This window comes from Hypanus sabinus, chromosome 13 (assembly GCF_030144855.1).
Source record: "Hypanus sabinus isolate sHypSab1 chromosome 13, sHypSab1.hap1, whole genome shotgun sequence".
Lineage (NCBI taxonomy): Eukaryota > Metazoa > Chordata > Chondrichthyes > Myliobatiformes > Dasyatidae > Hypanus > Hypanus sabinus.
In genome coordinates, this window is record NC_082718.1 from 48,519,615 (window position 1) to 48,541,876 (window position 22,262).

Here is a 22,262-nt window from a genome sequence, read left to right on the forward strand (position 1 = left end):
TGGTGCGCAGAAGATGATCTCTGAATACACAATATGTTGAACCTTGAAATGGATGCAGATGAACAAACCAGGTTCTACTCCTCTACTAACAAAGTGGCCACTGATTGTATTGAATATATGCCTCTTTCCCTATCACTTTTGTTCCCTCATATATTCATTCATCTTGATTCGTTTTTATTTTAACATTTTACTGGAATGTATTTTGCCTGTACCCTATTGAGCACCATTTTATGTTTTCCATTATTTTTCCACAGTATCATTTTCTCAATATTTTTGCTCACTTTATCTTCTTAAATTCTATTTTAACACCTCAAAATCAGCTTTACTCCAATCCTTTAACCTGGCCTTCAATATGCTTATATCTTCCACTATTGTTATCTTCAAGTGTACCTTCTCCTTGCTGTTGCACCTCAAGAATACTGTTAGCTCGCTGCTCTACTCCTTCTACACCCATGACTGTGTGGCTAGGCACAACTCAGATGCCAACTATAAATTTGCTGAATGACACAGCTGTAACTGGCTGAACCTCAGATGGTGATGATGAGGTGTACAGGAGTGAGGTAGATCAGCTGGTTGAGTGGTGCACTCCCTGTCAGTAAGACAAAGGAATTGACTGTGGACATCAGGGAGGAGAAGTCAAGGAGACACACACCAGTCCTCATTAAGGGATCAGCAGTGGAAAGAGTGAGCAGTTTCAAGTTCATGGGTGTCAACATCTCTCTGGAGATCTGTCTTGGACCCAACCTATTGATGCGAGCAGAAAGAAGTCAAGACAGCAGCTATATTTCATTAGGAGTTTGAGGAGACTTGGTATATCACCAAAGATTCTTGCTAATTTCTACAAATTTACCATGGAGATTCCAACTGGTTGCATCACCATCTGGTACAGAGGGGCCACTGCACAGGATTGGAAAAATCTGCAGTAAATTGTAAACTCACTCAGCTCCATCATGGGCATTTACCTCCGTAGCACTGGGGACATCTTCAAAAGGCAATGTCTCAAAAAGACAGCATCCGTCATTAAGGACCCCCATCACCCAGGGCATACCCTCTCCTCATTGCTACCATCAAGTAGAAGATACAGGAGACTGAGGGCATACAGTCAAAGTTTTAGGATCAGTTTCACCTCACTATTTTGTTTATTTTGTTCTCTTTTTCTTGCTCTCTTTTTGCACTACTTATTTAACTTAATTAGATATATATATATATCTGTGTGTGTGTTTATATATATATATATTTCTTATTGTAATTTATAGTTTGTTATTGTTATGATGTATTGCAATTTACTGCTGCCACAGAACAACACATATCATGAGAAATGCCAGGGATATTAAACCTGTTTCTGGTTCTGATTCTGCAACATTTGGGTCATTGTGCTTATCCCCCTATTTTTATTTCTTTTATTTTTTTCTGCTTTATTTTTTATTATTAGATTCAAGCAGAGATCTGACTCTGTTGCTTTTTTTTTTGTAAAAGGAGTAAATAAGAATCCTGTATATATTGTAGGAACTCGATTCTCTGATTGGCTTTATCCACCTCTTCTTGCCTATCAACAACAACAACAGCAATAGCACAGAATTATTACTTTACATTTTTAAAAAATAATGGATTTGTTTATTTATTCATAAGCCTTTAGATCATGTGTCCTCTTTGATTATCAGCGTCATCTATGAATGGATTCAAGAATTGTCTTCCTTACAAGTTTCTCTGTTTCTACTACCTTATATTATCACCAAAGTATGCCTGTACTACACTTCTGAAATGTATAGCTCACATTTCTAATTTCTCTACACTTACGTCTCTGTAATCTTAAGTATGTCTGGGATTTGTGATTTCCTCCAGCTCCTCTGCTTTATTATGGATATTGTACATTTTGCTACACCCACAATCTATTTCTTAATTCAAATCAAGTTATGGAACAGGAGACTAATAAGATGATGATTTTTCTTATTAGATGTCTATTCCATAACATGTTTTACACCCTTGCTATCAATGGCTTTCCAAACTTTACACTGTAGTTGCTCTATTTCACTGAATTCAGTGGGAAAAAAATCACTCCTTCTCATTGTATACTGTCATACAAAATTAAAGAAACCCCATCTTATCATGCAAAAAGCCTGAACAAGCTGTGAGTTTTTTTTATCTACTAATTAAATTTGTCTTATTCTGCAATGTTTCGTTCATCTCATGAGACAAACTTTCCAACCATATTTCGAAACTGGTAAATCCATTTGAAAGTATATAAGCAAGATTCACAATCAATAAAAAAACTCACTCATCTCCATATACTCTGGCGTCAGGCCAGTAAAATGCTCCAAATTATAATCCAGATCCCATTGCTGTGGTTCTCTAATAGCACCTGGGCTACTCGATATGTTGGTTTCAGTCCTTTCATCCTTTAGTTTCCTGAACAATTTTTTCATCCTCCTGTGGGAAAGCCAAAATTAGTATTTCCATAACTGACACACAAAATTGGAAACATGACCTTTGATAAGATCATGCATTTGGTGCAGCAGAATGTCAACTCCACTCTAAAATTATAGCAATCTAAACATTTATAAATTAAAATGGAATTAAAAGAGCATTTTAGAGTCAAATTCCTTCATGTGTGCACTATAAAATGCTTGAGCACAGTGGGCCTTTTACCTACTAATTTGCCATTTAATTCAATTTTGCAAACAGCTTATCAACTTTTGTGTGTAGCTGCATAAATGATCTTAAAGCTTTCTGTCACTCATAAAATAATGTTTATCTTTCTCATATTTATAGTTTCCATCATGATTGCAACCTCATCATTGTTCAAGATCAAAACACAGTCCAGGACAACAGCCTATTTGCTTGGTCAGTCAGTCCAAATTCATTTCCTCCACCTTTAAATTGTTTTCAAGCTCGACAACACCATCCAAGCATATAATCTCTTATCTTGTAACAGATCGAGGAGAGTAGCAACTTGGAAACATCATCACCAGTAATTTCTCTTCTTACTCAGGCAACATCCTGACTTGGAAATGCGTCACTGTCACCGGCTCACAGCCCAGAATTCTGCTGGAGGATTTCTTCCACTGACAGCTTGTAGCAGATGAAGTTGGCAGATCATCAACAAGTGCACAATTAGCAACATTGCCAAATGGCCACTGGTACTGATGGCTGCAACCCAAGCATCCTGAGTAATGAAAGGTGCTTGGCTCCTCTAATTTTGCCCAGCTTTCTGCTCCAGCACTATCTTTAATCAAAAAGTTTGCATCCTGTGACGCCTAGAATAGAACATTCTATCTAAAACTCCCAGTTTGCCAGTCTCCCAGATGGATGGATGGATTGAAAATACTCAGAGATTTTGCCCTCAAATAACCCTTCTCCTTCACTCAGAATCTTGTCGCCTTCACCAATATGATTATACAAGTGGGGCAGCACAGTAGCATAGTGGTTAGCACAAATCTGTACAGTACCTGCGACAGGGGTTCAATTCCTGTCGTTGCCTGTAAGAAGTTTGTACATTCTCCGTGACTATGTGGGTTTCCTCCGGGTGGTCCGGTTTCCTCCCACAGTCCAAAGACATACAGGCTGACAGATTGATTGGTCATTGTAAAGTATCCAATAATTGTGTGTGTGTGTGCGCACACACACCCTTAACTCCTGGAGGACTCATCAGGGCGCCGTTGTGACAAGCTTTTTGCACCGATCTTTTTGGTGATTGCTCATCATACGGTGTGTCTTGGGCATCTGAAACCTGGTGAAGCCCATCCCTCTCCAGTTTTTTGGAGCCGGCTGGATTCGAACTCGGGAGACTTTGCTCCGAAGTCCGGCACTGATGCCACTACACCACCAGCCGGCCAATCCCATGATTAGGCTCAGATCAAATCAGGGGATTACTAGGTAGTGTGGCTCGAAGGGACAGAAAGGCCTATTCTATGCTATATCTCAATAAATAGATGGATGGATGGATGGATGGATGGATAGATCAATAGATGAATAGATGGATGGATAGATACATAGATGAATAAATAAATAAATAAACAAACAAATAAATAAATAAAAGGCATTTTATTACATTGAAAAATGCCATGTAGTTGCAGTCTTAATCTTTCAGCTTGGAAGAAACATCTAGTCTGGCTTCAAATCTTACTGCTTATCTCAGTGTTCCTCCTGAATATGGCAAGATATAATCCAACAAGTTCCCACCAGTATTTAACACAGGTTGCAACTGTTTATGTCTGACTGTTGACCAGGGTCCTCAACTCTGCTACATATTACTTAAATCATGCCTAATCTTGTTCTCCCTGAAGAAGACAACACTATCATGACTGTAGGTAGAAACTTGGTCAAAGGATAGATCCCAAAGGATATGAGATCAATTTTCCCCTCTATATTATTGTCCTGACTTAATGCCCATACATATCTAAGAGATATTTCAGGTCTATTGATATAGCTAGCAACCTTACAAGCTCACCAAGTCTTCCTTTGCTGTCTTGCATACAGTATATGAAGTTACAATATGAGGTAAAGAAAACAGTTTGGTTAGAAAACAGTTGAAGAACGAACAGAAGCAGTGACAGTACATACGGAACTCCAATTTCGAAGAGATTGTTTTGAATAAGTTGCTTTCCGAGCATAATAATGCTGAGCTGGATACAGAGCTCAATCAGACAGCCTCCGGGGGCGCACTGGTTAGAAGTGAAGGGAAAGTGTAAGTATTTTATCTTAGAGCATATAAAGCATTAAATTTTTAATAACAAATTCCATAGAATTATTCAATGTTGTAACACTATGCATAAAATTTGTCCTCCTACCTCTTCCATTCGATAGTTGTGAAAGACATAAACATATTTCCCAGGTCGACCAACAAACCTGCCACGAAAATATACTACTATCATGTACTTCAACACACAACTGTGCTTGTCACATTGTTTATTCATTTTAATATAAATGTCATATATACAATTATATATTCTAATATCAATTTAATATTCATTTTAATAAATTTATTCACTTTAACACAAATGCCGTATATAATTATATATTTTAATATAAATTTAATATTCATTTTAATAAAAGCAGTAAGTGCATCAGGTGGTCGGTTAAATCATAACATTGTGGCTTCACCTCAAGGTTAGACCATCCACAACAATAGCAGCATACTGTACTATTACTTTCTAATGCACAGATACTCCTCAGTGAGACTAACAGCTGAGGATGAATAAGATGCTATTTTTGCATTCCTTCTGAGAATATAAAATACAGCAGATACTCATCTTATGCAGTAATTTAAAGCAAATTTCCATCATATCGGCAGCCAATTATACTCCATATACAATTCCATTGACTTCAAGTGGCGTGCATACCAACAATAGCTTGTATTTATATAGCAGCAAGATATCCCTAAACAGGAAAACTATCAAGTAAAGGTGACGTGGGTAGCACTGCCAATTACCACTTCCTCATGAGAGAAATTTATATCAACAATTTAATTCAAAACATAAAATCCTTAGAATTTCTTATTGCTCAGATCAATCACATCTAAATTGGGGAACAAACTGCCAGTTCAGTTGAAACTGTACCAAGTTAAATAAGTCAATTATTTGGAATGGGCAATAAGCTTAGAGTCCAGGCAATCAATACAAGCACAGCCACCGCCAGCTTTCCATTCCTTTTAAGACTATTACCTGGAATGTTCTTGGTGGTTTTCCTGATCAACTTTATTGTGCAGGAAGATTGAGATAAATCTCAGAAACACCAAATTAACAACCTTCTTTTAAGATTATACTATTTATTCTTTTCAAAGTATATGAAATCATTGAAATTTACCGTCCTTTAAAAAAGGCCACATAGAAAATCGAAGCATAAGAGTTGACAAATTTTAACAGGAATGCTTTCAGAATCAATCTTTCTTCAAAGATCTTTTCTGTTTTGGGGACTTCTGAAAAAACAAACAGATAACAGGTAACTCTAAGCATATTTAATAGGTTTTGATGAGGTATAAGTATCAGAAATTTTTTAAAAACTATTAATACTCATCTTTTAACTCTATTTGAATATCATGCTTCACAAGGCTTTCTACTTTGCATGAAAGTTGAGTCATGAAAGTGGGAAAGAGTCTTTGAAGTTGTGCCAAGTCTGAGCCAGGGCTTATCCCGTTCATTGACATACAATGCTTTAGACTGTTAAGTATATTTCAATAGCAAACAAGTCATACAGCATGTTATTACCAGATATTTATCAGAGTTTTAGTAAACTTGGTCATTAATTTGGTTTAATTCTTTTCCCATCCACAAAGCCATAATCCAGTAGCCACTTTATGCTGAGATAATAGTCTATTGAGATACTACGCAGAATAAGCCCTTCTGACTCTCCGAGCCGTACAGCCCAGCAATCCTCCAATTTAATTCTAGTCGAAACATGAGGCAATTTACAATGACCAACAAACCTACCAACTGGTAGGTCTTTGGACTGTGGGAGGAAACCAGAGCACCTGGAGGAAACCCACATGGTCACTGGGAGAGCAAACAAGCACTTTATAAGCAGCACTGGGAATTGAACTCTAGTCAGCTGTACCACAAAGTATTGTGCTGACCACTATGCTACAGTGCCACTGTCATGGAGCACACTCCAGCACAGTCATCTGCCTCAGAGACAGAAATCTGGGGCTTCAGGTCCTACTCTAGAGATTCGAGGACAGACGTGCAGTCTTATACTAGTGTGGAACGCTGATGGCGCGTTGCAAAACGAAAGATGTCATCTTGTAGATGAGGACTTAAATGAAAATTCAGTCTGCTCCTTCATTGAACACAAACGTTCACATAGAACTTGTTCAGGAAGTGTAAAGGAGGTACTACCATTGTTCAAGCTACAGTTAACCCTCAAAATTATTACATCTAAAGTGCACACAATTAAGCTCTGCTAATCCAGTGGAGCTGGACTGGTAACTTTCTGGACTATCTGATGTAATTTTTCTTTAACAACATTTCTAATGCATGTTTTTTTTAATACAGAATAAACCTCCCTGTGAACCTGGTTAATTTAAATGGAGAGAGGGAATCAAAACCAGATGAGCTTGTGAAACAGGACCCTGATGAGTTTGAAAGGATTACTGGATCCAATGCCCCACTGTTTGGAAGGGAGTGTGGAAACCAGTGGTCTGGTACATTAAAAAGGAACACATGAAATAGGAAGCACCAAGTTTAAAGGGAGTTCAGGAACAAGAACTCCCGATGTGTCAAAGGGAATATAGAATCAGATGCGAAACCTTTGGGATTTCTAAGCAATGGGAGAGAGAATGATCAGAGCTTGTCTGTAATAGTTCATTACTCTGATGCAGTATCTGAAGGAATGATGGCTACAGATTGTCTCCCACCTCACAGTGATAATTATCCTTTAAAGGTACAGCATTCGATACAGGCTGGTTTGGGACCTTTCAAAAGCAATGACCTGGTGGTAAATCTTTTTTATAAGAAGAATCTGTATCTGTGCAGAGCCACGTCATATTCATAGTTTATGCCCAAGTGCTTCATGACGAGGAATTACCTCTAAAGTGCAGCCATTGTAGTTACACAAACAAAGTGGCCCACTGAACTAAGCTGAGTGGTGTGGGCCGATGGAGAAATGTTGATTCGGACACTAAGAATATTTTGCTTCGTTTCAGTGTCCTGCAAGCTTCGTATCTGCCTGGACAGGTACACTGGACAGTGAGCTTTATTTTCATGTCTAAAATGAAGATCTACATATTCTGGCCATCTTCTCCCTTTAACTCAGATCTTCTGGCCCAATTAACCCACTCAACACTCTTCCCAAGTTGGCCACATTTTAGCAATAAAAAGGCAACCAAAACTGCACACTGTGCAATTCTCTTCATATTTAAAAACCATTTATTCTTTAACATATAAAAATACAGTGATCTCTAGTCTAGAATATAAACAGTGTGTAAACCTCCAGACTATAGTGTCAATGTCCCAGAAATAAACTTTAAAGAAACTATAGTCCTCTAGATGTATTTTTATCCCATCTGAACAAAAAAATCTCTTAAAAAACTGACATAATAATTTCCTTTATTGTTTTAGAAACATTAACCCCACTCATTACAATCTTAACAATGTGGACAAAGGAATGACCCCAGAAGTTTTCAGTGACACCTCCTTCTGGATGGACCTTGTCAGTGGACGTACCCATTTTAGTCAGCCACTCAGCAACAGCTCCGTAAATCTCATCCAGGATGAGGATCAGCAAAAGGTTAATGATGACGGCAGTTGTAGTCACCGTGACCCGGATGTTTGACTTGCTGCCCTCCGTTGCACTTATTGCCATGGCTGTGGCTATGGAGATTCGATATATAATGACTCCAAAGACAGCAGAAAATGTCAGACCGATCTGCGCGTAAAAGAAAAGCAGTTAGGATTATCGGCTTTCACAAACTTCACTCTGGGCAGCGTTACCTCCAACAACAGCCCTTGCTGGGCTTGAGGCACTTCTCATTTTCGACAGTTTTTAAAAAACACAGATCTCAAATTCCATTTAGTAAAATGTTGCTTCAGACTGACACTGTAAAAAGAAAGTGCTGCTGATCCTACCATGAACAGAATTGAGACAAAGTTCCCCAGGTAGCCAAGAACTCGATCCCGCCAGGTCAGCTTGTCATTCTCAGCCTGTTGGTTGGAAAAGGTGTGGTTAGAGGGAAAGTAAAGTGTCAGTGGAGTAATTAACAAGCAGTCATGGAGAGGCTTTGCTATGATCGTTTCTGTATGTTGTGAGCATCCTCTCACCGTGTATGGAAATTACAGAAAAGTTCATTGTCTATCATCACTACAGGGCTTACAAAGTGACGGGCAGAAAAAAACATCCCAGATACTACACACTCAGTGAGCTGCCTGTTCTAAAAGCACCCTTCCGGAAAGTTCTAATGTTTTAAAATAAAAACTTTATTCCAACTTCAGTGTTTCTTCACCAGGAAGCTAATCTGATCAACCATTCTAGTTACCTCCCCCACCCTCTCTATCAGTTACCTCAGTTACTGCACTGTACTGTAAACACTTTAAACCAGTTTTCATAATGCTGTTTACATTGTAAATACCTCCATATCCATACTTCTAACTTTATTTTTATATCATTCATTATTCTTTGTAATTTCCAGCATTTGAGAAACTTTTATGTTTATAATTGTTGGATTTTTTGTTGTTGTTGCACCACCAGGCCACAGCAAATTCCCAAAACAGGTGAATGTATCTAGTGAATAAAGTTGATTCTTGATCCATGATTTATATCAGAGCAAGGTTAGGGGATCAGTAGAAAATAAACTGGAGTTGCATTGGTATAGTTTCACTTCCAAGTTGCAGTCCCATCTCGAGAGACTAACAATACCTCAGAAACTGTCCTAGCTGGGTCTCAATTCCTCCTTCTGTAACTGGATCCTGGACTTCCTAACAGAAAGTCCGCATGGGTAGCAACATCTTTAGCCCTTTATGCTGAGCACTGGCACTCCCCACCACTGTTCTCATTGCTGATGCACGACTGCATCGCAGGATTCAGCTCAAACCATATCATCAAGTTTGTGATGACACAACAGTGGTTGGCTTCATCAACAATGATGATGAGTCGGAGTGCGGTGAGGAAGTGGCAGTTGGCAAACTGCTGTGAGAACAACCTAAATCTGAATGTAGGGAAGACCAAGGAAATGATTGTGGACTTTAGGAAGGTGCAGATGAACCATCTCTCTCTGTGTATACATGGCTCCTCTGTAGACAGAGTTAACTGCACCAAGTTATGGGGATTCACATTGCAGACGACCTCATCTGGTCCTTCTATATCAACCTGCTGAATAAGAAGGCACAGCAGCACCTCCACTTCCTGTGGATATTGAGGCAAGTGAAGAACCTTCCCCCATTTTAACTGAATTTTACAGGAGCAGTATTGAGAGTGTTCTGACAAGTTGCATCTACATCTGGTTTGGGAGCAGCCAAGCGTCAAACTTGAAGTCCTTACAAAGGACTGTAAGAATGGCCAAGAGGATCAGAGGGGTGTCCTTGCCATCCATCAGGGACATTAATATGAAGCGCTATGTACATGAGGCTCTTAGTATTATTAAGGATCCCACCCATCCATCCAGCATCCTCTCTGACTTTCTACCAACAGGCAGGAGACTACAATTCATAAAAACAAGAATGGTCAGGATGAAAAACAGTTTCTTACCCCAGGCCATTAGGCTTCTGAACTTCCTGCTGCATCGTATTTAAATTGACACTGAAAAATTTCTACCGTACCCTTCTATATGTAGACTCTAACATAGGCAAATAGTTGAATGAAAAATGGAAAGTTATGAGGGAGGGAAGCTTTAATTGAGATTGGAGTAGGTGAGAAGTTTGGGTTGAAATGCCTATGGTCTATGTAATTACAAGTATTCTTCAAGCCAAATTTGCAAGTTTTAATTGCAATACATCACCTGTCTGCTTATGGTTGACATTATCTACTGACTGTGTAATCATCACTGCTTATCTGTCTGTCTACTGCATCTCAGAATCAGAAACAGGTTTATTGTCACTGGCATGTGACGTGAAATTTCTTAACTTAGCAGCAGCAGTTCAATGCAATATATAAACTAGCAGAGAGATAATAATAATAATAATAATAAATAAAATAAAAACATAATAAATAAACAAGTAAATCAATTACATATATTGAATAGATTTTTAAAAATGTGCAAAAATAGAAATACTGTATATTAATAAAAGTGAGGTAGTGTCCAAAGCTTCAATGTCCATTTAGGAGTCGGATGGCAGAGGGGAAGAAGCTGTTCCTGAATCACTGAGTGTGTGTCTTTAGGCTTCTGTATCTCCTACCTGATGGTAACAGTGAGAAAAGGGCATGCCCTGGGTGCTGGAGGTCCTTAATAATGGACACTGCCTTACTGAGACACCTTTCCCTAAAGATGTCCTGGGAACTTTGTAGGCTAGTGCCCAAGACGGAGCTGACTAGATTTACAATCTTCTGCAGCTTCTTTCAGTCCCCTCCATACCAGACAGTGATGCAGCCTGTCAGAATGCTCTCCATGGTACAACTATAGAAGTTTTTCAGTGTATTTGTTGACATGCCAAATCTCTTTGAACTCCTAATAAAGTATAGCCACTGGCTTGCCGTCTTTATGACTACATCAATATGTCGGGACCAGGTTAGATCCTCAGAGATCTTATATTAAAAATCAAAATTGCCAGAAACACTCAGCAGGTGAGGCCTCATCTGTGGGAAGAAAAATAGAGTTAACGTTTCAAATCTAAGTTTCTCTGCCCACAGGCGCTGCTTCGCCTCCTGAGTATTTCCAGCAAAAAGTTTTTATTAACTTTTATATTTGCAGCACTTGCAGTTTCATTTTGACTTTCTGTCTTATTTATTTTGCTTTTGTGTGTAATTTGCTAACTATTACTTGTCTATTGCTGACTTCAGAAAACGTAGTCTGTTGATTACTACATTATACCCATGGAGACAATATAAAATTGGAGAAACTATATAAAGTCTGGACTCACAGTGGCAGGACTGTATTAATAACTATTACAACAGTGATTACTTGTTCACAGTAGTGGATGTTTCCATGTCTCAATTATCCTCCCTAAGACTATATTGTTTGGATGCATTTCCTTTCAAAAACCTTCCCACAGTCCATGCCTACAGACGAACTTACATTCCACAATTTGTTCTTTAATAATTTTAAATAAAACCAGGAAATGTTCGGAAACAGTGGGAAGAGAAATAGAGTTAATGTTCCAGGTTAACTACCTTTCACTCAGAAGGAAGAAACACACCAGTTTGTTACTGGGCACTGAAGGCAGAAATTGTAAAGTACTGATAATGATTCATGTGTCTCTAAATGTGAGAAAATAGATGGCCTGGTCCATCTATTTTCTCCCATTTAGAGATACTCACGTCATTTTCAGTACTACGTTCCTTCAAGCCTATACCGTCATTCAGTATAATCGCAGCAGGTAGTCTATGTTCCTTATTTTAGCTGCCTTGCCATGTTCTTTGATTTGTCTAGTTCCAATAAGTAATCTAACCCCACTTTGAATATATTTAACAAAGTCAAGTTTATTGTCATTTAACTATATACATGTGTACTGTCAATGGGACAATGTTTTTCCAGTCAAGGGTGTAAAGCACAGTAGTACACATTACACATACATAACATACGATAACAGAGAAAAGTTACAAATGAATTACACATAGATAAACAAAGTGTTGCATAAATTAACTATTGTAGGGTACAATACAAATGATCTGGTGACACCTTGAATTTGATGCAACAGGGAATTCAAGAGCCTAGCTGGTTTGAACTACTTTAGGCAGCAGAGTAGGAAGCAGATGGAATTATAATTTTGTTTCCATTTTCTCATAGAGTATCATATAAATCATGCAACATAAAAGCAGGCCTTTCAATCCACCAACTGCATTCAGACCATCAAGCACCTACTTACATTAACCCTCACATTCCCGTCAAATCTCACAGATCCCACCGTACACTTGCACGCAAGTAGCACTTTTACAGCAGCCAGCTCATCTCTATGCTGCACATCTTTGTATGTGAGTTGAAACAGGAGCTGCCAGGACAAACCTACATACATAGGCACAGAGAGAATGCACAAGCCTCAATGGGCAGCACGTGAGGCAGCAAATGGTCTCAAAAGTGTGGGGATAATTTAGAATGAAGGTAATTGAGCATGCAACATTGAGAAAGGATTGAACTAGAAAATCATTGGTGGATGAAGAAGTGAATGAAGTCAGAGAGTAAAAGAGGATATAAAGAACAATAATATTTCCGTTTAAGAAACTCATCGCAGAAAAAAAAAGATATTGGAAGTATGTGAAAGACGTAGAGATGGTGAGGAAGATATGGAACTACACTGGTCATTTCTTAATCCAGTTTTGGGCAGCATGGTAGCCTAATAGATAGCAACAGTGATCCAAGTTCAATTCCCACTACTGTGGGGAGGTTGTACACTCTCTCCCTGTGACCATGTGAGTTTCTTCTGGGTGCTTCAGTCTCCTCGCAGATTCCAAAGGCCTACAGTCAATTGGTCATATGGGATGTAATTGGGCAGTATGGGCTTGTTAGGCCAGAAAGAAGTGTTACTGTGCTGTATCTCTAAATAAATCAATGAAATAAAATCAACGTCAAAGGCTATTTTGGCTGTGGACCTGCTACTTCAATATTCAGCAATGGCTGATGCTCACAGTGCCAGTTGGCCTTGCCTATGAAAGGCCCTCTTTTCCATGGCCCTTTTCAGTACCAATCTCATGGCAGACAACAGGTGAGGCTGGGAAGATTGTATGGTGAGCACTGATGAGGCAGCATGTTGGGGAAGAGGACAACTGAACTATGTGGAGGCTGGTGACAGGGATGCAAAGCTTCATTGAGACAGATGGAGGTTACTTACTTGGCGTAGGGCTGTCCCTGTTTCATGTGAAGTCTGTCAAATGTATCTTACGAGGTCTGTGATTATGTATACAAACATGTATTCTTCAAAAGTCACTGAAGACTGGTGAAACCCCTAAGACTGGAAATGGGCTAACGTTGTCCCAGTATATAAGAAGGGTGACCACACTGACCCTGGTAACTATAGACTAGTAAGCTTAACATGTATTGCAAGGAAGATAGTGAAAACAATAATAAAGAATGAGGTGGACAGGCATCTGATAAGAACAGGCATATTGGCAGAAAGCCAGCATGGGTTCAGAAAGGGGAAATCATGTTTTACTAATATGGTGGAGCCCTATGAAGAGGCAACAAAATATTACGATAACAATAGTGTGGTTGATATCATCAACATGATCTTTCAGATGGCTATTGACAAGGTACCCATGAGAGGTTAATAATCAATTTACAGGAGGTAGGCATTTAGGGTAATGCGAATGGAAAGAGTTGGCTCAAAAACAGGAAACGAATTATGGTGAGAAAATCATTTTCACACCTAGAAGATGTTAAAGTGGGGTTCTACAGGGATCAGCTTTGGGACTACTGCTGCTTCTAATTTACATTAATGATTTGGATAAACACATAACAAATAAACTAATAAAGTTTGCTGATGACATAGAATTAGGGGGATGGACTGATAACATTTAGACAGCAGAATCAGTACAGTTAGATCTGAACAAAATCCAGATGTGGGCAGATAAATGGCAAATGAAATGTAATGCAAATAAATGTGAAGTATTATACGTAAGACGTAGAAGTACTAGATATAAATATACAATGGGGGGGGGGTCTTGAGTTAAAAAGCACAGTGTATGAGAAAGATTTGGGCATCCTGATAGACTCATCACTATCAACATCTGGACAATGCACAGAAGTGATGAGGAAGGCTAATAGAATGTTGGGCTATATAATGCACAGTGCAGTTCTAGTCAAGAGAAATTCTCCTTAAGCTGCATAATGTGTTTGTGAGACCACACCTTGAGTACTGTGTACAATTTTGGTCTCCATTTTGTGTGAGGGATTTGATGACACTGGAGAGAGTCCAGAGAAGGGTGACTAGACTCATTCTAGGTTTGCAGGGTATGAGCTATAAAGAAAGATTGAAAGAATTAAACCGTTTAGCCTGAGAAGCTGGAGAATGAAAGGAGACATGATAAAAGGGTTCAAAATCATTAAGGGTATAATTAAGATAGATGCCAGCTGCTACTTCAGAATTAATCCATCAATGAGGACACGGAGCCATAGGTGGAGATTGGTTAAAGGGAGATTTCAGACTAACATCAGGAAGCATTTCTTTACACAGCAAGTTGTGAACACATGGAACAAACCATCTAGTCATGTAGTTGAGAATAGTACCTTAGAGACTTTCAAATCTAAACTCAATAGTTATTTCACCACAATATGTGAATAGGAATTTGGCAGGCTTTGTTGGGCCAAATGGCCCGTTTATGTCAAAAACGTTCTAATGTTCTAATGTTTTAAAAGTTCGAGAGTTGGAGGATCAACCAGTTGATGCTTTGGGAAGGAAGATAGGTATGAGTCAGAAAACCAGAAAGCCAACATTTTCTGTTCCTGGAAACATAAATCTATCATACACAGCCCTGGGGAAAACAGCACCACATGTCAATACTGCTAGCCACAAAGTTTAACACAAACAGATAATTGATGAAGACAAACTTGAGTTGATTTACTTGGACTGGTGGTGGCTGAGTGGAGATCTAATAGAGATTGAAAGGATTATGAGAGCATAGATAGAAAAACAATATCTTTTCCCCAGGGTTGAAATGTTTAATAACAGAGGGCATGCATTTAAGGTGAGGGGCAGTAAGCTCAAAGGAGATGTGAGGGGCAAGTTTTTTACACAAAGAGTGGTAGGTGACTGGCATACGCTGCCTGGGGTGATGACACATTGGGGAATTTTAAGAGATTTGTAGATAGGCATGTGAATGAGAAGGTATTGGAAGGAAATTGACATCCTGCAGCCAGAAGTGATTAGTTTAGTTGTTCATTTGATTACTAATTCAATTGGTTCAGCACAAGATTGTGGGCTGATAGGTCTGTTCTTGTACTATACTGTGCTGTTCTCTGTTTCGACCAGTATGGGGTTTCACTGTAAGTTGACTTTAGCTTGTTTGATCTATTTTTCACCTCTAAGCAGGTAACAGATCCACTGAGTGTAAGTGGCCATAATAATTAAAGATGCTTTTTGGGTCCAAAACAACACACACAAAATGCTGTAGAAATGAGTTGACACTTGACATTTCGAGCCAAGCCCCTTCTTCAGACAATGAGTCCAAATCCCATTGGTTTCCCATTGCTCATAACAAAATCTCTAAGATTCCTCTTGTTTGGCTTTTTAGTCTAACTTTATGAATTGCAGGGTGGTTGCAAAGAGAATTACTGTTTTCTGAGACACTGCATAATAAAAATACAGGAGTAAACAGGCAATCTTTATGGAAAAAAGGCTAATTCGCTTGGTTACAACTGATACAATTACACAATACAGAAAAAAGTGACTTCATTTTCCTCATATCACATGGTTGTTGGGAAGCTGTAAAGTAAATAAAAAACAACTGGAACAATCAGATGAAATAATATATTCTGGTTTTATAACCACTTTCCCTGTCCAAACAGAACTGTTTAACCACAAGCAGGTTGCCCTTTGGTATCTCAATCATACAAAAATATTATGCATCTGTTGCCATTGCCAGCAAATTATTCATATTCAGTGAAACATAACTAAGGGAACAAGTCAATTCTAAAGACCAACCATTAATAAACCACAGTAGTGTCTCTGATTATTTTCCCTACTAGGATCATCTCCCCATCATTTACAGTATAGGAAAATACACTTTCTGTTTTAGAGAACTTGAAGTTTATTGAGCCAGTGCTGACTCTTGGAAAGTCTTGTCCAAGCACTCACAGTCACAATCATTCACACATGTTTCACTGTTCTTCTTCATGCTTTGACAGGGGGAGGGAGTGCTAATTTAGGACTTACAGCTTGATCATAGAAATTATACTGTGGATTTATACTGAGATTGTTTTTCTCATGCACTATGTGAATGGTTTGCATTTGACATATTTGAAACTAGCAGACAATGCAAAATATGGCAATGTAATGTCTAGTGTGAAAGATAGCCAACAAATTTAATCACAAGTAATTCTGCAGATGATGGAAATGCAGAGCAACACACATAAAATGCTGGAGGAACTTAGCAAGTCAGGCAGCATCTATGGAGAGGAATAAACAGCAGGCATTTTCGGCCGAGGCCTTCAGCAAGATTGGAAAGGAAAGGAGATGAAGCCAGAAAAAAAAAATGGAGTGAGAAGCCGGGAGTAGGTAGGTGGAAAAGATAAAGCCTGTAGAAAGAATCCAGTAGAGGAGCTGAGTGGACCAGGACAAAAATGGAAGGAGGAGTGAACTAGCAGGAGGTGATAGGCTGGTGAGAAGAGAAGGGGTAAGAGGGAAGCCAGGAAAGGGAATGAAAGAAAGAGGGAGGGGTGAAGTTAGAGAATTCAATGTTCATGACATTAGGTTGGAGGCCACCTGAGGGTGGTTTCATTGTGGCAGTAGAGGAGGCCATGAACTGACATATCAGAATGGGCATGGGAAATGGAATTAAATGGGTGGCCACCTGAAATCCCACCTTTTGTGGTGGACAGAGCAGAGGTGCTCCATCAGCCCCAACTTTAGGAGCCTACAAATTTAGGATTGCAAAGGGAGGTTATTGAAATGGGCAGACGCACCTCAGAGTTTGGCAATGCAAAGTATGAAGTGATGCACATCAGCCTGGAGGGGTCATGTAAAATAAATGAATTGTTTCAGATAGGCTATTAGAGCAATGGAACATGGATGTGGATGATAAGTTACGCTTAAATTTTAGAAATCTAGATACAGCCAATGGGGAGAAATTATTAAGTATAGCAGGTAGCAAACATCACTGATCTACATACAAAATTATCTGAAGAGCGATGAAGGAAAAGAGATAACATTTCTCCACCCAGTCAGCTCTCATGATTAGGAGCACATGTCCTGAAAGAGTGGTGAAAGCACATCCCACAGGAATTTTCAAAGGACAACTGAACTCAGGACTCAGAGTCCTAGAGGGATACCACATGGAAACTGGCCCTTTGCCAAAGCGTCAGTACCAATAATCAAACACTGATCCAAAGTTCAAACTTGAAGGGAAGGTAAAGGTTTACAGGGAAAATTCAGAGACTCAGCTTTGATTTGGTACCACTTCCAACGATCCAGCAGAAACACTGCAGGTCAAATCAATAGTTAGAGCGCTGCTGAAGCCAATATTTCTGTGATACACGTTTGTCCTTTACAAAAACAGATGAGTTAAAGATAAAAAAAAGGGTGAGGCTTTAGAGTTGTCATCTCACAAGTTCGATGACCTGAATCCAGTCCTCACTTCCCATGATCTGTGTTTGGGACTGGCACGCTGTCCCTGACACCTTATCAGCTTCCTGTGAGAGCACCATATCCTCCCACATCCCAGGTAACATGGCCAATGTAAATTATACCTCAGTGCAGGTGAGTGTCAGGCAAGTTCAGAACAGATCACAGGGAAAGACCTACGGGAATGGGACAGACAGAATTAATCTAGTAATTAGTGGAGACTCAGTGGGCTGAATGGTATTGAGTATCATGGGGAAAAGAGAAGCAGCTTCTCAATCTGGAAAGGTGTGTAGTTATTCACTTTGAAAAGCTGGACTTGAAGGCAGAGTACCCAGGATTCCTACAGTGTGGAGGAATGGAGGGATCTTGGGGACAACACCTATAGATCCCTTAAAGCTGTTATACAGGTTAATAGGATCGACAGGATGGTATATTCAGGTTATACAGGTTGATAAGTTGACAGGCTGATGGGGTGGGGAAGAGTGCCTGGTGTGTTAGCCTTCATTAGTCAGGGAAATTAATTTAAGAACAGCAAGGTAATGTTGCAGATCTATAAAACTCTGGTTAGACCATATGGCATAGTGTGTTCAGTTCTGGTCACCTCATTATAGGAAGGATGCGGAAGCTTTAGAGGGGGTGCAGAAGAAATTTACCTGGATGCTGCCTGGATTGGAGAACATGTCTTATAAGGAAAGACTGAATGAGCTGGGGATCTTCTCTTTGGAGTGAAAGACGATGAGAGGCAACATGATAAAGATGAACAAGATGATACAAGGCATTGATAGAGTGGATAGCCAGAGACATTTTCCCAGGGTGGAAGTGGCTAATATTGGAGGGAAGTATAGACAGGATGTCAGATGTAGTTTTTTTTACGTGGAGTCCTGGGTGCATAGAATGCCCTGTCAGGTGTAGTGATTGAGGCAGATACATTAGGGACATTTAAGAGACTGAGACAGGCACATGGGAAAAATGGAGGGCTCTAAGGGAGGGAGCAATTAGATTGAACTTGGAGCAGGTTAAGTTTAGATTGAACTTGAAACAACATTGCAAGCTGAAGAGCCTGTATTTTGTTTTACTGTTCTCCGTTCTAAATTGACCCTTTTTAATGAGTTTCTTGTCGTGACTAGCAGAAGCAGAACCAGAATCAGGTTTAACACATAGAGAAATTTGTTGTTTTGTGGCAGCAGTACACTGTGATACATAATAACATGAATTACAAATAAAAAATATATTTAAAAATTAGATAGGTTGTGCAAAAAGATTAGTAAAAATAGTGAGGTAGTGTTCCTAGGTTGATTCATTGTCCATTCAGAAATCTGATGGTGGAGGGAAAGAACCTGTTCTTAAAACTTTAAGTAACACATACAAAATGCTGGAGCAACTCAGCAGGTCAAGCAGCGTCTATGAAAATGAATAAACAGTCAAGAACTTGGGCTGTCACTCTTCATCGGGACTGGAAAAGAAGGGGGAAAAGTCAGAAGGAAAGGGTGGTGGGGGAAGGGGAAGCAGTACAAGCTAAAAGGTTACAGGTGAAGCCAGACTGGTCCACGTGTTCTCTACTGCCACGATGAGGCCACTCTCAGCTTGGAGGATCAACACCTCATATTTTGTCTGGGTAGCCTTTGGTTTGATGACATGGACATCAATTTCTCTAACTTCCGGTCATTTCTCACCACACCCCCTTCCCTCTTCTTCCATTCTGCATGCCGGCTCTCCTCTTACCTCTTCTCTTCTCTTCACCTGCCCCCGGTGATCCATCTCCTTCTCTTTCCCCCATGACTCATTCTCCGCTCCTATCAGATTCCTTCTCCTTCAGCCCTTTGCCTTTTCCACTTATCGCCTCCCAACTTCATCAACCATTCAATTTGTTTCTTTCACAACTAATTTTCCTCTTTCGTATATCTGATTATTCTTATGACTTGATATTCTTAGTCGAGAGGTGGCTGTGCCCAAGGATATACTTGGTGTAGAGCTGAATAATGTTTAATGTTTCACCTGAAACAAGTCAACTCAAATATTGCAGCCCCTCAGTTCTTCATTATGTGCTGACATTCCAAGGTGAGTGCTTTTTTAACCAATGGCCTTTTAAGCTCCAAGATGCTAATTGCTAAAATCAATTACAATTTAAATATTTCTGTCCCAGTAAATGAGACAGCAGTTGATGGCGTTTTTTTGAAGAGCAAAATATTGGTCAGAAAACTGAATAAAATTCTGGGTGCTGCTTTAAAATAAGTGCCAAGGGGCTTTTACATGTACCTATAACAGAAGAGATCAAGACTTTACCCCTTATCCAAAATTTCAAGTTTCTATGCAGATGGGTAGATTGTCTACACATGCACACCCCCTAGTGGCAACATTCACTTCAAAATACATCCTTCTGCATACTCAACAGTGACAATTACAAACTCCAGTGAACTGAAAACCTTTCTGTCATAAAATTCTAATATAATGCACAGAATCATGAATTACACGAGATGGGGGTTGTAATTAAAAGGCAACTTGAGCTAAACATAACTCTGTGATTTCTCAAGTAATGGTGAAGAGTCTAGTGACAAAAAAAGTGATTAGTCTGCAAATCAATACTTCTGATGTTGGCCACATCTTGTATTATTCATTACATGTGCATTCAGCAACCTCCTGTATGTTATAACTGCAACATAAAGGCTTGGGTTGATTGTGAAACACAATGAGAATTCTACCTCCAGGGTGTCTCACTCCAGTCTAAACCTGAGTCCAGCCTCAGTCTTGAGTTAAACTAAATTTACAAACTGTTTGGCTTGATATACACATGGCAGGATTTCCCAAGATACCTCCTGGCAGCTGGTGCTACTGTTAGAAACACAGCTTTGTAAAACATTACTCCTTGGCTGAGAAGCAGAAAGTGGATTTAACACCATAAATTCCAAGAGCCAGTTCACTGGTGCTAGACCTCCCCAGGCTTGGCATACTCCACCAAAATAACAGTAGCTGTTTTCTGATTGAAATGCTTCCCTTCTTCGGTTCAAACCCGCTCAGACTGGTCTGGGTCCCATGGTGGTACTTAAAGGATTATTTGTCACATGAACACCAAGACATACAAGGAAATAGGTCACTTTGCACCAGGGACCAAGACATCCACAGAGAAACAGCTGATTTGGTATCTGGCCTTGTAAACACCCAGTAAATGGGCTGCTTTGAACTGAGGAAGTGAGTCTCAGAACGATACCTGCTGCACCCCAAGGAAATCAGTACAAAGAAGATCATTGATCTGAGTATCTCCACAACCAAGCATAGTTCCTCTACTACGAAGGCATACAATGGCTCCTAGCCCAACAGCTTCCACTTCTTTCCTACCCATTGTTGCCCTTAATCTCCCAATCTCATTTTTATCACCACTTAAAATTCCCAAGCTGGTGGCAGAAAATACATATTGTATTTCTCTCAACTCTGTTCAAGCTATGAAACTGAAACTATCTGTGCTGATACCTCTGTTCATGGCTGGCCTTGAACTCTATTCACAGATTAATGTGCTTACATTCAGAATCTTCTTTATTTGGGATAAGACTTCTCTGCTAAACTATAGGGTATTGTGTTATAAGACCATAAAATATCAGAGCAGAACTAAGCCATTTGGCCCATCAAGTCTGCTCTGCCATTCAGTCATGGGCTGCTCCAAATCTTCTGGCCATCCCGACTCCCCTCCCTTCTCCCCATACCCTTTGATGCCCTGGCTAACCAAGAACCTATCTACTTCTCCCTTAAATGCACCCAAGGACTCGGCCTCCACAGCCGCTCATGGCAACAAATTCCACAGATTTATCACCCTCTGACTAAAGTCATTTCTCCACATCTCTCTTCTCAAGGGACATCCTTCAATCCTGAAGTTGTGCCCTCATGTCCTATGTGTGAACAATAAATTATTTTATTTCCCAGTAGGCAATGCATATGGTTCACCCGGAACCGGAAGCTTCGACAGAGACCTGGCCGCATGCGCTCAGTGTTGAGGACAACTCAGTAATAAAATTCTCTAGTGCTTACCCATGGCAAGTTTATCTTTATTAAGACCAAACATAGCAGGTATGACTTAACTGTTGTGACTCTCAGTTTTGCATCACTCAATTCAAGCTTCAAGATGATAAGTTTTAGCATATATCCTGCCTTAGATGATGTCACCAATTTAGTTCTGACTGGAGTTCTGCTTGACCCAATAGCTGCTCCATCACACACATCATCCCCTCATGACCCTGACTCCAACTATGCCTCTGTTCAAACTGACTTCCCTACTTCTGTCATCTTTACATTTCCAAAACTCTTTTGAACTGTTTCCCATCATCATTCTTCTGTAAATCTGACCTTGTCCAAAACTCCATTTTCCATGTCCTGGTCTAAGTCTTTTTTACTCACTACTCCAATATAGGTTCTCCTTTCTCC

The 22,262-nt window shown here is 39.6% G+C and overlaps 1 protein-coding gene across 1 annotated transcript in view; it reads right to left on the reverse strand.

The window, feature by feature from the left end:
- ano2b (anoctamin 2b) overlaps positions 1-22,262 on the reverse strand; it is a 114,503-nt gene that overhangs the window by 18,516 nt on the left and 73,725 nt on the right. Inside the window, exons 15-20 of the mRNA XM_059987571.1 lie at positions 8,559-8,633; positions 8,157-8,358; positions 5,803-5,914; positions 4,788-4,845; positions 4,561-4,661; positions 2,276-2,427 (exon numbers count right to left, since the gene is read on the reverse strand). Of these exons, the coding sequence (XP_059843554.1) occupies positions 2,276-2,427; positions 4,561-4,661; positions 4,788-4,845; positions 5,803-5,914; positions 8,157-8,358; positions 8,559-8,633 (700 nt within the window). The remainder of the gene's footprint in view (positions 1-2,275; positions 2,428-4,560; positions 4,662-4,787; positions 4,846-5,802; positions 5,915-8,156; positions 8,359-8,558; positions 8,634-22,262) is intronic.